This window comes from Cervus elaphus, chromosome X, assembly GCF_910594005.1.
Source record: "Cervus elaphus chromosome X, mCerEla1.1, whole genome shotgun sequence".
NCBI lineage: Eukaryota > Metazoa > Chordata > Mammalia > Artiodactyla > Cervidae > Cervus > Cervus elaphus.
The window spans coordinates 123,450,017-123,468,810 of NC_057848.1; the positions used below are offsets into that span (position 1 = coordinate 123,450,017).

At 38.6% G+C, this 18,794-nt stretch overlaps 1 protein-coding gene across 14 annotated transcripts in view; it reads right to left on the bottom strand.

Annotated features, from left to right (window-relative positions):
• Positions 1–18,794, bottom strand: part of HUWE1 (HECT, UBA and WWE domain containing E3 ubiquitin protein ligase 1) — a 153,149-nt gene that overhangs the window by 111,126 nt on the left and 23,229 nt on the right. For all 14 annotated transcript variants that reach the window (XM_043897309.1, XM_043897308.1, XM_043897311.1 and 11 more), the window contains one exon: positions 4,445–4,512. In XM_043897309.1, the coding sequence (XP_043753244.1) occupies positions 4,445–4,489 (45 nt within the window). In that variant the 5' untranslated portion in view covers positions 4,490–4,512. The remainder of the gene's footprint in view (positions 1–4,444; positions 4,513–18,794) is intronic.

An 18,794-nucleotide genomic window follows, 5' to 3' on the forward strand; every position in this document is an offset into this window, starting at 1 on the left:
TCAGTGTCATTTCTTTTTGCCTTTTCATACTGTTGACGGGGTTCTCACAGCAAGAATACTCAAGTGGTTTGCCATTCCCTTTTCCAGTGGACCACGTTTTGTCAGAACTCTCCACCATGACCTGTCCATCTTGGGTGGCCGTGGGCTTTAGAATTAAGGTAGTTGGTAAGCTACATCTTTGACTCTCCATATCCTCTTTCACAAAATAAACTAACACAATCTATTTATCTAGCAATGTTGTGAGATTTAAACTAGGGGCATTTTCAGCAGCCAAAACTGAACGTGGAACAATAGGGGCTCAAGGGCAAATTTTTTTTAAAGCTAAGTCTGATATCTTTCCTCTAAAGTAAGCATTAAGAACTATCTCAAATTTCTGCGAAAATTAAAGGCATTAAAAATTCTTGGCACAAAATCCTTCCACAAACCAGACGTGCACCTTTTCTTTCTTTCCTTTAAGTCATACACGTTGAGGGATAGGTATGAAGCAGCAGAAACAGGTAACATAGGAGTGTGAACTAACTGCTCATGCAGTTAACTTGTGCCTTTTGGATCTACTTGAGCCTACTATCAATACCACTTCAATTTCTAATGGCCAAACTCTACCTCCTAGGTCTTAAGCTGTTATTCTCCTATTGGGGCTTGCCAGAGGTATCACATAGTGCCTTTGGCTGACACTAAGGTAGACACCTGGATCTACCAGACCATAATGTCCATGGAGTAGGGCAGTTTACATCACAGCTTGAAACTTTTGCAGTCTTTTCTAGATCCAAACATTACTGTCACCCTAGAAGTTATCCAGTATATGGATCAAAACAGCATGCGTAAACATGACATATGCTGCCTCCAAAATCTAAAGAGTCATTGCATACACTGTTCCTCTACCTTCATGGTGTGTGGTACAAGGTGTGGAAATATGTCTCACTTGAGAAGGAAATTTTGACATTTCCCAGACTTCTGGCAGGCACTCAACCTTCAAAGGGCATTCTCTGGCACATGGATGTCTAGGGCATCTTAAGTACTTGTGTTTTCTGTTCACAAGCTCCAGTTAGCATCAGTTCAGTTCAGTCCCTCAGGCGTGTTCGACTCTCTGCAACCCCATGGACTGCGGCATGCCAGGCTTCCCTGTCCATTACCAACTTCTGGAGCTTGCTCAAACTCATAGTCATACAGTCAGTGTTGCCATCCAACCATATCATCCTCTGTCATCCCCTTCTCCTCCTGCCTTCAATCTTTCCCAGCATCAGAATCTTTATTCTAATGAGTCAGCCCTTCGCATCAGGTGGCCAAAGTATTGGAGCTTCAGCTTTAGCATCAGTCCTTCCAACGAATAATCAGGAATGATTTCCTTTAGGATTGACTGGATTGATCTCCTTGCAGTCCAAGGGACTCTCAAGAGCCTTCTCCAATACCACAGTTCAAAAGTATCAATTCTTCAGCACTCATTTTCCTTATGGTCCAACTCTCACATCCATATACAACTACTGGAAAAACCATAGCTTTAACTAGATGGACCTTTGTCTGCAAAGTAATGTTTCTGCTTTTTAATATGCTGTTTAAGTTTGTCGTAGTTTTTTTCCAAGGAGTAAGCGTCTTTTAACTTTATGGCTGCAGTCACCATCTGCAGTGATTTTAGAGCCCAAGAAAATAAAGTCTGTCACTGTTTCCATTGTTTCCCCATCTATTTGCAATGAAGTGATGGGACTGGATGACATGATCTTCATTTTTTGAATGCTGAGTTTTAAGCCAGCTTTTTCACTCTCCTCTTTCACCTTCATCAAAAGACTCTTTAGCTCCTCTTCACTTTCTGCTATAAGGGTGGTGTCATTTGCATATCTGAGGTTATTGATATTTCTCCCAGCAATCTTGATTCCAAGCTTGTGTTTCCAAGCCTGGAATTTCGCATGATGTACTCTGCATATAAGTTAAATAAGCAGGGTGACAATATACAGCCTTGATGTAGTCCTTTCCTGATCTGGAACCAGTCTGTTGTTCCATGTCTGTTTCTAACTGGTGCTTCTTAACCTGCATACAGATTTCTCAGGAGGCAGGTAAGGTGGTCTGGTATTCCTATCTCTTTAAGAATTTTCCACAGTTTGTTGTGATCCACACAGTCAAAGGCTCTGGCATAGTCAATAAAGCAGATGTCTTTCTGGAATTCATTGCTTTTTCTATGATCCAATGGATATTGGCAATTTGATCTCTGGTTCCTCTGCCTTCTCTAAATCCAGCTTGAACATCTGGACATTCTTGGTTCATGTATTGTTGAAGCCTAGCTTGGAGAATTTTGAGTACTACTTTGCTAGTATATGAAATGAGTGCAATTGTGCAGGTAGTTTGAACATTGCTTGGCATTGCCTTTCTTTGGGATTGGAATGAAAACTGACCTTTTCCAGTCCTGTGGCCACTGCTGAGTTTTCCAAACTTGCTGGCATATTGAGTGTAGCACTTTAACAGCATCATCTTTTATGATTTGAATTTATTATGCTAGTTAGCGTAATAGCATCAATTTAACATACCAGAACAATGTTGTTTCATTGGGAGTATCAAGGTCCCTATGGACCTTAGAGTTTACTAAATGCACCAGGGAAAAAAGTATATCTTTACCATCTTGTCCCTGCTACACAAATGCAAACAGACTGAGATTTTCCTTACTCATGGTAATGCAAAAGAAAGCACGTCAGTTCAATGGCTGCATATCAACTGCCACAGTATATACTGAGTCACTCCAATAAAGATGTCAAATCTAGGGGAAAAAATCCTTCACACAGCTACTAATACATCAAGTGATCAATAAGTGTGCAGCCACTATAGAGAACAGTATGAAGGTTTCTCAAAAAATTAAAAACAGAACTACCATATGATCCAGCAATTCCACTTCTGGGTATTCATCTACAGAGTGAAAACATTAACTTGAAAGGATATATGAACCCCCATGTTTACTGCAACATGAACAGCCTAGATATGGAAACACCCTAAGTGTCCGTTGATAGAAGAATGGATAAAGAAGATGCGGTACCTATATACAATGAAATACTATTCAGCCATATAAAGAAAGAAATCTTATCGTTTGTAACAATATGCATGAACCTGGAGGGCACTGAAATACATCAGAGAAAGACAAAATACCATATGAGCTTACTTATATACATGGAATTTAAAAAACAAAAAGCAAACAGCAAAAGAAACCCAAGCTCACAGATATAGAAAATAGACTTGTGGAAGAAATGCATAGAGGGCCAAATAAATAATGGCAAATAAACCCATGTTTCCCTTAAAAATAATACCTAGTATTGATCACAGTATGGGAAATTGGGCTTGCTCCCTGAGGAAAATAGGCATCTTCAGGCCTTAAAAATGTACATAGTCAATGATCTAAAAATTCCATTTCCAGTTTATCCTAAGTAACTTACTAACAGCTGTCAAATAACATGAGTCAGGAATTTGCACATAAGCATGACTCCAAGATCAAATCCATAACAAACTACTAGGTAAAAGATAAAGAAACAATCTGAATTTCTGATTATCTATAAGGTTGAATTATCATGGAAGTTTAAGGACATCTTGCAAGTTTTCTCTTTGTTCTTCAGTTTTGAAAAAATTTGAGTATATAATTGTCAAAAATTCTTGATGTCAAAACATATCAGAAACCAAATGAAAAGGAAATAAACGGGTATGTAAAATATATACTCAGTATATATGGCATTAAGAAACTGACATTTCAGTGTCAAATACAAAATAAAACAGCACGAGCAGATAACTGGCATAAGGCCAATAAATGTGAAAATATATGTATTAAGGCATGCAATTAGAACAGTGAAATACTTTTTATCCACCTATTAACAAAAATTTAAAAGATAACCTGCAATGCTGGAGATGTGGGAAGACAACACTTCTCAAACTCATTAGTGCAAAACTGAAGGAAGGGCAGTTCTGCCCATGTAATAATCTTTCAAGGACTGGAACAAATGTCAGTAGCGATACCCATGGGTGATACCTGCTAGGTAGTTCCAGTTTTTAAAAAACCAAGTGGCCTGTATTTAGAAAATGAACTGATTAATTATGTGCCCAATACTTTGTTGAAAACTTGCTTCACATCAAGGAGTGAGGAATTATCAACCTATTTTATTTATTTATTTATAGGAATTAGCAACCCTATTTTATAGCTGTGGAAACCAGGCAAGTTAATAAACTCTCAGACACAAAAATCTAGTAAAGTTCAAACCCATGTCTAAATTCCAAAGCTTGTGTTCCTTGAACTAGAGCATAAGAAGTCTACATGAATGTCAACAATGTTTCAAGACAAGTTGCTGTTTTACTACATTGTATCTATATAAGTGATGATATGCTTGGAAGATCAGTACCAGTGAACTGACTGCAATGAACTGACTGCAAAGAATTTTTTCTGAAATGAAAAAAAAAAAACAGGCAAACTTTGGATACTTACAGCCTCAGTAGGAGTCTTTTTCAGTTTAGTCCTGTCTACTTTCATGTTTCCAATTTTTGTTTTATGATCTGAAAAGAAAATTTCCCCAAAAGTGAGAACTTAAAGTTGCAAACTTGAGCTTTACATGCATGGACACAGAAAATACAGAATAAATAGCATGCAAAATTCTTCAAGTAAAACCAGAATCATGATGCAAACCAACTCAGGGGTGTAGATATGAGGCACAGAGGGATAAAGAATCTCTCTAGATAGAGCTGGCCCACCAGCTTGTAATCACTTTAAGGTAAAATTAAAATGCCCCCACCCCTCACTCTCAAATTCATACTTGAAAATAAGAGTAAAAAGTTTTCTTAAACACACCTCAGGATGGAAAAAATTCACCATATCCTGCAATTTTCTGGAAAACTTAGCAATCCCACTTTTGGGAACTTACCCAAAGAAAATCATAAAAGTGTATATAAATATTTAATCACAAGAATCCATACTGCATGACCATGTCTAACAGTGAATTGGAAAGAAGCAAATATCCAGAATAGTGTTGGTTTAAAACGGAGCATTACACAGCTGTTAAAAACACTGCACAATTCTATAACAGTAAACATGTTCACAGCGAAATAAGGCTACAAAACAGAATAAACAGTATAAACCCATGTCTAAAGAAAACAGCTTAGAAGGGGTATGCATCAAAATGTTACCTTAATCTAACCAAATGGATTATGTATGTTTCTTTTACTTGTGTCTTTCTGTATCTTTTACTGTTTTACAGTACAGTAAAATAAAGCAAGAAAATCAAAGAATATTTTTTTATTAACAAATGGTACCAGATCAAGTAGATAGCTATAGACAAAAAGATGAACTCTGACCTCAGTCTCATATTTTAATATATAAAAATTAACTCAAAATGGATCATGAGACAAGGATGTGTAGCAAAGTGAACTCCTGTGCACTACCGGTGGGAATGTAACTGGTGCAGCCACTGTGGAAAACAGTATGGAGGTTCCTCAAAAAATTAAAAATATGATCCAGCAATTCCACTTTTGGATATTTATCCAAAGGCAATGAAAAAACTTGAAAAGATACTCTGGTATTATTGTTCAGTTGCTCAGTCGTGTCTGACTCTTTGCAACCCCATGGACTGCAGCACTCCAGGTCTCCCCGTCCCTTACCATCTCCTGAAGTTTGCCCAAGTTTATGTTCATTGCACGGGTGATGCCATCCAGCCAGCTCATCCTCTTACACCCTCTTCTCCTTCTGCCCTCAATCTTTCCCAGCATCATGGACTTTTCCAATGAGTCTGCTGTTTGCATCAGGTGATCAAAATACTGGAGCTTCAACTTGGGCTTCCCTGGTGGCTCAGTCAGTAAAGAATTTACCTGCAGTGTGGCAGACCTGGGTTCGATCTTTGGGTTGGGAAGATCCCCTGGAGAGGGGAATGGCTACCCACTCCAATATTCTGGCCTGTAGAATTCCATGGATAGAGGATCCTGCAAAGGCTACAGTCCATGGGGTTGCAAAGAGTTGGACACGACTGAGCGACTTTAACTTTTTAGCTTTAGCATCAGTCCTTCCAATGAGTATTCAGGGTTGATTTCTCTAAGATGGACCAGTCTGACCTCCTTGCTGTCCAGGAATCTTCTCCAGTACCAGGAGTCTTTGACCTCAGGAGTTTTCTCCAGCACCACAGTTCAAAGGCATCAATTCTTTGGCACTCTGCCTTCTTTACAGTTCAGCTCTCATAACCATACATGATCACTGGGAAGACCACAACCTTAACTATATGGACCTATGTTGGCAGAATAATGTCTCTGCTTTTCAACACACTGTCTAGGTTTGTCATAGCTTTCCTGCCAAGAAGTGACTGCCTTCTGATTTCATGACTGCAGTCACCACCCACAGTGATATTTGAGCCCAAGAAGAGGAAATCTATTACTACTTCCACCTTTTCCCCTTCTATTTGCATTGAAGTAATGGGGATGGATGCCATGATCTTTGTTTTTTTTTTTTTTTTTGGTATTTAGTTTTAAGCCAGCTCTCTCTTCCTTCACCCTCATCAAGAGGCTCTTCCCTGTCATTAGAATGGCATCATTCGCATATCTGAGGTTGTTGATGTTTCTCCCATCTATCTTGATCCAGCTTGTAGCTCATTCAGCCCGGCATTTTTTAGGATGTGCTCAGTGTATAGGTTAAATAAACAGGGTGACAGCAGATAGCCTGTCATACTCCTTTCTCCCATCCAAGTACTAACCAGGCCCGACCCTGCTTAGCTTCCGAGATCGGGCGCATTCAGGGTGGTATGGCCGTAGACGTCATACTCCTTTCTCAATCCTGAACCAGTTGTTCCATATGGGGTTCTAACTGTTGCTTCTTGACCCGCATACAGGTTTCTCAGGAGACAAGTAAGATAATCTGGTATCCCCATCTCTTTAAGAGCTTCCCACAGTTTGTTATGATCCACACAGTCAAAGGCTTTAGTGCAGCTGATGAAACATAGGTAGATGTTTTTCTGGTATTCCCCTGCTTTATGATCCAGCAGATGGATGCTGGATGAGAGATATATGCACCCCTATATTTACTGCAGCATTACTTTCCAATAGCTAAGACATGGGAGCAACCTAAGTGTCCACTGATGTATGAATAGTCTTACAAAAAAGAAAGAAACCTTGTCATCTGTGATAACATGAATGAACCTTGAGGGCATTATGCTAAGTGAAATAAGCCAGACAGAGAAAAGATAAATTCCGTATGATTTCATTTATTTGTGGAATCTCAAACAAAACCACAAAACCCAAAATACAAAATTTACAGATACAGGAAATAGATTGGTGTTTGCCAGAGGCAGGGGTTTGGGGCTGGGTGAAATAGGTGAAGATAGTCAAAAGGCACAAACTTCCAGTTATAAAACAAGCCATGCAGATGTAATGTGCAGCATGATGACTACAGTTAATATTGTACTGTATATTTGAAAGTTGCTAGGAGTATATCTTAAGGGTTCTCATCACAAGAAAAAAATTGTAACTATGCTGATTGATGCTAACTAGACTTGTGATCATTTCACAATATATGCAAATATGGAATCATTATACTGAACATCTGAAACTAATATAATGTCAAACATCAATTACATCTCAAAAAATAGAAGATCATGGACTTAAATGTAGAACTTTAAAAAACTATATTTGTAAACCACATATACTATCTAGAATATATAAGGAATTCTCAAACCCAACAATAAAAAAACCCACCACAGTCCTCCAAAACAAGAGCACTGATTAAAACTTATGCAAATAAACAACTTACAATGATTTTACAGTTTTAAAAAATGTAGATGAAGTCACTGGCAAATCTTCACACAATCTCACTTCAACTAAAGCTATTTTGACTTATTCTGTCAAGGGTCTGGGTGGAAAACAATGGACTCTGGTGAACTAAAGTGAAAATATAATTTACTGGAAGGATAACTGATAGCTCATGCAACCGACAGGAAAGTTTAGAGATCCACATCAGAAAACAAGGAGCCGAGGAAGCCAGGCATCCTGGAACTACAGCCAAGGACCTCCCACAGACACAGCTTAGTTGGAAGTACCTATGCTGGAAGCCCAGAAGCAACTGCTGGCAGCAGTATGATTTCTAAATGGTCTTAGGTTATTTGCATCAGTGGCTCTAGATGCAAAGTCCCAAGAATGACCATCTAATTGGTGAAGCTGAGGTCTCATGCCTATGCTCTAACTGTCAAGGTTCTGGGAGAGCAAGTGCATTCAGTTTTTCAGTTTCCACATTGTTCAGGTTCCAAACTTTTCATAAACAGATTCAGATGATAGGCACCAAAGTAAAAAAAAGTAAACAAAACAAGCCAAAACAATTGATCAAGCACATGTCCTCCTAGAGGCAATGTTAACCTGGCTTTTATAATTTCTTTTTGCAAGAAATACCAATAGTCTAAAAATAAAATATCATTCCTGTGAGACATCAATTAAGAAAATTCAAAAGTTTTTTGTTGTTCCTAGTTATTCTATTTCTAAGCTGGTTTCACAGTGAGAAGGGAGAATACTTTTTGAGGGCTTACTACAAGCCAGACAATACTTAGGCTGGTATTTCCCAAAACATTTTTTAGAGCATCTTGTTCCACAAAGACTAGGTTCTTGGGAAACCTGAAGCCTGGCGTGCTGCAGTCCATGGGGTTGCAAAGAGTTGGAAATGACTTAGCGACTGAACAACAACAAATTTCTCTTCCTTTAGGACAGTCACATGGCTGACTGACATTATTATCGGTTACAAGAAATCCTGGGTAATGGAAACTTATTAGGGCACAGAGCCATCCCCTGCTCCCCTCCCCCAGTTGGCATCTACTGGAAGTCTAATTTAAGAATCTCAAAGAATATACCTTGAGACATGCTGCACAGGGGATTCATAAAATAGTCTTTAACACAACCCTCACCATTCAAGCCAAGTTCTATCTCCATTTATAGATAGAAAACTGAGGCTCAGAGAAATTAAGTACCTTGCCTGTTTAGTGAATGTTGGCTCCAAGATCTAAATCCAGGTCTTTCTGATTCCCAAGTCCATGCTTCAATAACATGCTATTCAAATATTTGCTAGTTTCATTACAACAATAAATACCTGCACATGAAAATACCAATTTGTGACAAATTCCCCTACATTGTTGGATCCTACTCAAAAAAACATTGTAAGACAGGAAGCTGGGTCACAAGGTGAAAAGCTATTATCATTCTCACTAATGATGGAACAATAACTGGAGAATGAGTTCTACCTAATGTTTAGAAATTAAACAAATGAAAATCTCATTACATAAAAAAACCTCTAACAGAAAGAAGCTAATTCTAAATAAATTCCTGGAAATGACCTATTGCTTTTGTCAGTCAGACAAGAACTCTGTATACCAAGCAATCTCTACACATTTCTTTCTAAACTTAGGTTAGAAAGATCAACTTTCAGAAAACTAATGAATTATTATGAACCATCACCATGGTAATGGTAGCAATTACCATTAAACTTAAATACTTCTATTTAATTAACCATTTCTTCACTTCTTCACTCCCCCCCCCCGCCAGTTTCACTTATCTTTGAAGTTTGAATCTTGGTTTTGTAGGTTTTATATCAAGACAACAGTGCACAATTAAAATATACCAAGCGAAGTCATTCTTTAAAGGATAACTCACTCTATAGTAATCACCTCCAGTGGATCAAGTTTAGGAAGACTTTCAATATTCAAATCAGCTTAAGGGCAGAGGACACTTGTAGTTCCAAACCTGGGTCGACAGCAGTTGAGTGTATTGGTAGACTGGCCTTATTATTCAAAGTATGGTTGAAGGATCAGCGGCACTGAGATCATTTGGGAGTTATTAAAAATGCAAAATCTTAGGCCCCACCTAGACCTGAAGAATCGATCTATATTTTAAGAATATCTTCTAGTGATTCATATATTGAAGTTGAGAAGCACCAGATCATAACATAGGCTCCAAATCAGGAAAATCAGATTAGAATCCCTGCTATATTATGTAATGTATGAGCATACGGACAAATCGTGTGATGTGCACTTCTGTTTCCTCACCTGTGAAATATGGATAACCAATCTCCCTACTTCCATACTCACTTTTGTCCAATCCATTCTCCAGAGAACAGCAAAAGTAATCTTCTCGAAACATAAATCAGCTCAAGTTACCTTGTTTAAAACCTTACAACAGTTTCCCTAGAATTATTTCCAAATTCTAACCATGACCCAAAGAGCCCTGGCATGATTTGGCTCCTGGAACTCTCTCCAATCTCCTCTCTACACATATCAGTCTTTCTGTTTAGTTTCTGGACTATTCTGAATTCTTTCTGGCCTCTAGACCTTTACAGGTGTGCTATTCCGACTGCAATGCTTCTGCTCCACACTCATTCTTCCCACAGCTACCTCTACTTCAGGATCTGACTTTAAACTAAGACCTAAAATGGCTTCCCAAGGCAATCCACCTAAAGCTGGTCTAACTGCTACTTTTTAATAATAGTGCCCTGCTTATTTCTCTCATAGAAAATATCAATTAATAACTGGTTTGAGTGCTCGCTTCGGCAGCACATATACTAATAAGTGGTTTGATTTTCTACAATGTTAATTTCTCAGCATCTCATACAGCATTCTTCATGTGGTAGATATGCAAATATTTGTAGAATTGAGTTCAGGAAAGAAGTATGCACTGAGAATAAAATCTGTAATTGCAAGCATATAGACAGAACTTGAAGCCATGTGTCTGGAGATGATCACTTACAGAGAAAGAAGGAAAGAGACACAGAACTGAGTTCTTATTTGCTCTAACATTTAAAGGCAAGGCAAAGCAGAGATAAATCCACGCACCTATGGACACCTTATCTTTGACAAAGGAGGCAAGAATATACAATGGAAAAAAGACAACCTCTTTAACAAATGGTGCTGGGAAAACTGGTCAACCTCTTGTAAAAGAATGAAACTAGAACACTTTCTAACATACACAAAAATAAACTCAAAATGGATTGAAGATCTAAATGTAAGACCAGAAACTATAAAACTCCTAGAGGAAAACATAGGCAGAACATTCTCTGACATAAATCACAGCAAGTTCCTCTATGACCCACCTCCCAGAGTAATGGAAATAAAAGCAAAAATTAACAAATGGGACCTAATGAAACTTAAAAAGCTTTTGCACAATGAAGGAAACTATAAGCAAAGTGAAAAGACAGCCTTCAGAATGGGAGAAAATAATAGCAAACGAAGCAACTGACAAAGAATTAATCTCAAAAATATACAAGCAGCTCCTGCAGCTCAATTCCAGAAAAATAAACGACCCAATCACAAAATGGGCCAAGGAACTAAACAGACATTTCTCCAAAGAAGACATACAGATGGCTAACAAACACATGAAAAGATGTTCAACATCACTCATTATCAGAGAAATGCAAATCAAAACGACAGTGAGGTACCATCTCATGCCCATCAGAATGGCTGCTATCAAAAAATCTACAAACAATAAATGCTGGAGAGGGTGTAGAGAAAAGGGAACCCTCTTACATTGTTGGTGGGAATACAAACTAGTACAGCCACTATGGAGAACAGTGTGGAGATTCCTTAAAAAACTGGAAATAGAACTGCCATACAACCCAGCAATCCCACTGCTGGGCATACACACCAAGGAAACCAGAATTGAAAGAGACACATGTACCCCTATCGCAGCACTGTTTACAATAGCCAGGACATGGACTCAACCTAGTTGTCCATTGGCAGATGAATGGATAAGAAAGCTGTGGTACAAATACACAATGGAATATGACTCATCTATTAAAATGAATGCATTTGAATCAGTTCTAATGAGGTGGATGAAACCGGAGCCTATTATACAGAGTGAACTAAGTCAGAAAGAAAAACACTAATACAGTATATTGACATATATAGACAGAATTTAGAAAGATGGTAACGATGACCCTATATGTGAGACAGTAAAAGAGACACATATGTAAAGAACAGTCTTTTGGATGCTGTGGGAGAAGGCGAGGGTGGGATGATCTGAGAGAATAGCACTGAAACATGTATATGATCATATGTGAAATAGGTCACCAGTCCAGTTTGATGCATGAGACAGGGTGCTCAGGACTGGTGCACTGGGATGACCCTGAGGGATGGGATGGGGAGGGAGGTGGGGGGTGGTTCAGGATGGGGAACACATGTACACCCGTGGCTGATTCATGTCAATATATAGCAAAAACCACTACAATACTGTAAAGTAATTAGCCTCCAATTAAAATAAATAAATTAATTTAAAACAAAAAATACATAAATAAAGGGAAGGCAAAGGAGGAGAATCCAGCAAAGGAGAGGCTGATGAGGTAGAAGCAAAACTAGTTCATCACAGTATCATGAAAGGCAAAAGATGATTACTGGATCTAATGTCAAAATGAGGCATGTCCAGAAAAATTTTGTTGAAAATGGGAGTAGAGATAACCTGTCAAGCACTAGTTTCAGTAGGGTGGCTGGAAAGAAAGCCAGACTGGAATGAATCAATGAATCACTAGGAAGTGAGGCAATATAGATTACATATGTAGAATACTTTTTTGAAAAGACTGTAAATGAAAGCAGAGAATTATGGGGTCTCACTCAAAGAGTGTAGGGGAGAGGGGAAGGAAATAATGGAAGGAAAATTCATAAGAAAGTTGAGGGTAGAGGGACTATTTAGCCTCTATTTCATCTTATAGAGTGAACATTTATTTGGGTTTTGAACAGCAGAAACAGTATTAACCAGAACCAGGACAATCCTCTTCTTAATCTCTTAAAACTTGACTGAGTGTCCCTCCTATGTACTCACACTGTACCCTGTACCTATCACTTCCTGACATTAATGTGAAAATATCTGTCACAGAGTGAGGAGGAAAACCAACCAACCAACTCTGGGAAAAGAATATACAACATTATGAGTGGCTCCCTGTAGGTGGCAGGATAATACAGCTTTATTTACACTTTTCAGAGCCTCCAAATTGTCTATAATTATGCATCCATTTGTAATGAGAATTTTTCTTGTGTACAATTTTTCTTAAGGGAGAAAACAGTGGCCCCTGAGCCGAAGGGCTGCATCAAATTAAGAAAAATATTATCTAAACAAATGCCTTGGATTGGCTGCTATCTGCTCTTGGAACTTCTTTCCTATACTTCTTGTTGTTTAATCCTGGTACACAGCAAGCACTCGATATTAATTTGGTTTATTATTGGTAGGTTAAGAAATGCTGCACACATGTATGGGAGTGTGGATTAATCAAAGTCAGCCTACCCACGGGGATGTAAGCTCCATGAAGCTGTGAGCATATTTCCTATTTGATTGTTTTGTTCACTGCTGTACACTTAGCTCCTATAGGAAATAATAAATATTGGTTAATTAAATGAAAAACAGGAAGACAAAACAGAAGTCAGCCTAAAATTTCCACTGAAATCATGGAAAAGTACTATGGTGGTTTTTAAGCAATGCTTTAGAGAATACTAAACTGTGATGTCCTACAAAGCAAAATACTTGATTATATATTTGCGTTTTGCCTCTCTATAGTCTCTGAAAGTAAATTCGGGTGAGAAATGCCCAGATCATCCATCGTGTCAGGAAATAGCAAGCTGAATCCTGAAACCCAGCCTGCTATTCACCATTTGATTAGAGGCAGAGACATAACATTACCTAATTTGTAAAAGGGAATACCACCTGATTACCAGGCTTTTTCATCCAGTTTAGTTTCGGATTATTTGCATTAATACCCACTAAACAAATATTCTGAGAACTCATTTATCACCCATAGTAACAGATAATACTGACCCCCTATTACTGTTATCTCTAATCCTTATAACAACTTGGAGAAGAGGATCATTCCTGGTTTACTGAGGTCAAGAGTAGCAATATACCCAATAAGTAGAACCCAGATTCAAACCAGATTTGCCCTAAAACCCTACAGTGCACAAAATGTCAATATACACACTCCACTCCCCTACACTCCTCCTCCTATAGACAGCAATACTCCTATTATTGGCCACATTAAACATGACCCTGAGGACTGTTGACCTATATTTTATTGGACATTGACAGTAAGATATAATAATAAAGCAACTGAGGTGTAGGCCTTTGCTCACTCAAGACAAAACTTGAAATTATCTGCAGAAATATTTCGACAGGGTCTCTCCCTCAAACTCTGAAAACCCTACACATACCTCAGATACGCTTTCATGCTTGCTCTCGGTGCTTTTCTACAGAAAAATATCTATTTCTGCTTCACTGACTATGTTAAAGCCTTTGACTGTGTGGATCACAGCAAACTGTGAAAAATTCTTCAAGACACGGGAATACCAGATCACTTTACCTACCTCCTGAGAAACCTGTATGCAGGTTAAGAAGCAACAGTTAGAACCACACATTGAACAGCGGACTGGTTCCAAACTGGGAAAGGAGTACATCAAGGCTGTATATTGTCACCTTGCTTATTTAACTTTTATGGATAGTACATCATGCAAAATGCTGCACTGGATAAAGCACAAGCTGGAATCAAGATTACCAAGAGAAATATTAATAACCTCAGATTTGCAGACGACACCACCCTTATGGCAGAAAGTGAAGAGGAACTAAAGAGCCTCTTGAAGAAGGTGAAAGAGGAGAGTGAAAAAGCTGGCTTAAAACCTAACATTCAAAAAATGAAAATCATGGCATTCGGTCCCATCACTTCATGGCAAATAGATGGGGAAACAATGGAAACAGTGACAGACTACATTTTGGGGGGCTCCAAAATCACTGCAAATGGTGACTGCAGCCAAGAAATTAAAAGACGCTTGCTCTGTAGAAGAAAAGCTATGACCAACCAATAGACAGCATATTAAAAAACTAGAGACATAACTCTGCCGACAAAGGTCCGTCTAGTCAAAGCTACGGTTTTTCATGTATGGATATGAGAGTTGGACCATAAAGAAAGCTGAGCGCCAAAGAATTGATGCTTTTGAACTGGTGTTGGAGAAGACTCTTGAGAGTCCCATTGGACTGCAAGGTGATCAAACCAGTCAATCCTAAAGGGAATCAATCCTGAATATTTATTGGAAGGACTGATCTTGAAGCTGAAGCTCCAATACTTTGACCACCTGATGCGAAGGGCTGACTCATTAGAATAAAGATTCTGATGCTGGGAAAGACTGAAGGCACGAGAAGGGGATGACAAGGGATGGGACAGTTGGGTGGCATCACTGACTTGATGGACATGAGTTTGAGCAAGCTCTGGGAATTGGTGATGGAGAGGGAAGCCTGGCATGCTGCAGTCCATGGGGTTGCAAAGAAGTTGGACACGACTGAGCAACTGAACTGATTCTCAAGATAAGGACAGGGATACCAAGAAGGAGGAATCTGACACCTCCAACACTGACGTTGGGGGTGAGAATAATGTCTGAGAAGGCATCCCCTAAACATCCTCTACCTTAACAGTCCTGGGAAGCTACAAATCCAGGAGTTATCCTTCTAGTCATTACTCCTAATTACTCAGGAAAAGATAAACTGGCATCAAAAGAATTTAGGCAACAAAATAAGGCCTGCCAAAGTTGTAAATCAGTTTTGCCAGTAGAGAGGAAATGGCAGCATGCCAAGGAGCCCTCCCTTCCTAGCATTCCTAGAGGGAAAAAAAGAACAAAACAGCACTGCCTGAATAAAAGTTATGCTTATTAAGGAGGAAAGGAAGAGACTCAGTCTTCCATTCCCTTCCTTACTTGTGTACAAAAGATCAATTGTAACAATGACTGATTATCCCCTATCTCATCACATTCAATTTCAAAGATGGAAGTACTTTTTCAGCTGGCCTACCTTTAATAGAAAATTAAGACAGCCTTTAAACTAATACTCTCTACTGAATTGTTAACAACTTAAAACACTCAAAAGCCTGCCACTAATAGATGAACTTCACCCAGAAGAACCACAGGCAGCATTCAGTGAGTTCAGGAAAACACATCCATCAGAAGTCAAAGCTAATTAAAAAATATCTTAAAAATAAAATCTGTAGTTCTCAACCCTAGCTGCACAATATCTACTGACACTTATTTAGTAAAACTAAAAGTGTCTGCCTATACAAATAATCTGACTCAACCGATATAATGTAGGAACTTTGTTTTTCAAGCTGTGTATGCAATCTGACCACATAGCCAGATTTGAGAGCCCTTTATTAATTTTGTTATATATTATTAATTATGGTTTGCCAATCTGTAATTCACTTAGGAATTTGCTTTTAAAATAATGAGGGAATGGGATACAAATAAGTACAGTCATGTGTTGACAACAGTTGAAGCTGGGTAACAGGTACATGGGGATTTAATACTATTTTCAAACTTTTGTATATGTTTGAAAATCTCATAAATTAGAAATATTTTAAATTAAGACTTTATCCTGATAGATCCTCCCATTCCATCCTCCACACTGCTCCCAGAGCAATCTTCTTAAAACTCAAAATCTACCTACATCATTAAGTGTAAACTCCTTACCTGACCAGTACCTAAGACCTCTAGGACCCAGTTCCTGCTTACCTCTCTTACCAGGGCCATGACATCATATATTCCTCTTGGCTCCCCACATGTTTTAACCATGTCAAGTTTTTACAGTCTGGCCACTATTCAAGACTTGATACCTTGACTCAAATTGTTCTCTCTGCTAAAATGGCTGCTCCCTGCATATACTCCTAGAGCTTAGCTTAAATGTCATCTCCTTTGTCAAGCCTTTTCAGATATCCGCTTCCCCAGAATAAAACTAATTACTCGCCTTTGTGTCCCCATTGTATCCTGCACCTACCCTCAATCAACACACCTCTATTTACATGCCAGTTTCCCCACTAGGGTTGGGCTTCCCTGGTGGCTGTGTTCAATCCCTAGGTCGGAAGATCTCCTGGATAAAGAAGTGGCAACCCACTCCAGTATTCATGCCTGGAAATCCCATAGATAGAGAATCCCTACTGTCCATGGAGTCACAAAAGAGTCGGACACGACTTAACTAATCAACAGCAAATTATGGAACAGACTTCCCCACTAGAGTGAGTTTTCCATCAGTGGGACTTTGTGTGTTCATTTTTGCATTCCTGTCGCCAGCATAGGACCTGTCACTTAGTAGATTAATAAATGAATGAATGACTACTCAGTAAATGCTAAATGAAGCTAAAAAATTCAAATCACTTTAAACTTTTTGTGACATTTGCAACTAAGAAAACCAATTTATACTACTCAATCAACCTGCATCTTTCATCCAACAAATAGTTATGAATATACTATATGCAGGGCATTGTGAAAGGTGCTATGAGATGGCCAACTATAAATCAGAGAAAAAAAGATCGGAAGCAGTGGTAATATAAAAGCAACAGAAATCTGTACACAGAACACACAGTTAAATTACAGCTTCCCAGTGGTCAAAGCAAAACTGGAAACACAATCAATTACAAGATCAACACAACACCAACCATAACTCTCCTGATTTTTAAAAAATTTGGATTTTTAGAGATTAAAGTTGCATAAAGTGGAGTATACCTTTTAGCAAAAGTGAAACAATTATCCCAACTTTCACCTTTTGGAATACTGCTTTGGTCTAGAAAAAACTATATATACTAGGAAATATAAACACAAACAGCAGTAATTTGGACATCCTCTTAATGACATGTTGGAGAAATTTTTAGATTTCTTCATGCCCTATACTGAGGGATCATCACAAAAATTTTATGAAAAAATTTCACGTATATGGGTATTTTTCTGAGAAGATAGTTGACAGCTTTCATTGCCTTCCTAAAGAGATGTGACCTGAAAAACTTAGGAACTAACACCCTCCAGAAATATCTCCAAGACACTGTCTGCTTAGCCACTACAATATTTTCACTTTCATTTATGAAACACAGGCATATGGTTATTGCCCCTAAAGCCACATGACAGGCCACTGTCAAATACAATAAACACAGTACAGGAAATCAAAGAAACAGAATTCCAACTCTTCTGCATTATTCAGCTCCAATTCTCTCATGTCTGTAGGTTTATTATAAAGAAATACGCAGCATCTTTAAAGGTAAATCTCCTCTATGTATGGGGGAATTCTGTATTCCTGGATAAAATCCTCTAGTTCTGTATCCTGAAGAAAAGTAGAGAAGGCACAGTACTTTTATCAAAAGGCTAGATTAAGCATTGTTGTTCAGTGGCTAAGACCTGTACAACTCTTTCTGACCCCATGAACTGCAGCACACCAGGCTTCCCTGTCCTTCACCATCTCCTGGAGTTTGCTCAAACTCATTTCCATTGAGTCAATGACGTTATCTAACAATATCATCCTCTGCTGCCCCATTCTCCTTTTGCCTTCAATCTTTCCCAGCACCAGGGTCTTTTATAATGAGTCAGCTCTTCACATCAGGTGGCAAAGTGTTGGAGCTTTGGCTCCAGCATCAGTCCTTCCAATGAAAATTCAGGGTTGATTCTCTTTAGAATTGACTGGTTTGATCTCCTTGCTGTCCAAAGGGCTCTCAAGAGTCATCTCCAGCACCACAATTCAGAAGCATTAATTCTTCAGTGCTCAGCCTTCTTAATGGTCCAATTCTCATATTGTACGTGACTACTGGAAGAACCATAGCTTTGACTAGACAGATCTTTGTCAGCAAAGTGATGTCTCTGCTTTTTAATACACTGTCTAGGTTTGTCATAGTTATTCTTCCAGGGAGCATGCGTCTTTTTAAAATTTCGTGGCTGCAGTCAAGGTTCACAGTGATTTTGGAGCCCAAGAAAACAAAATCTGTCACTGTTTCCACTTTTCCCCCCATCTATTTGCCATGACGTAATAAGACGAGATGTCATGATCTTCATTTTTTTAAT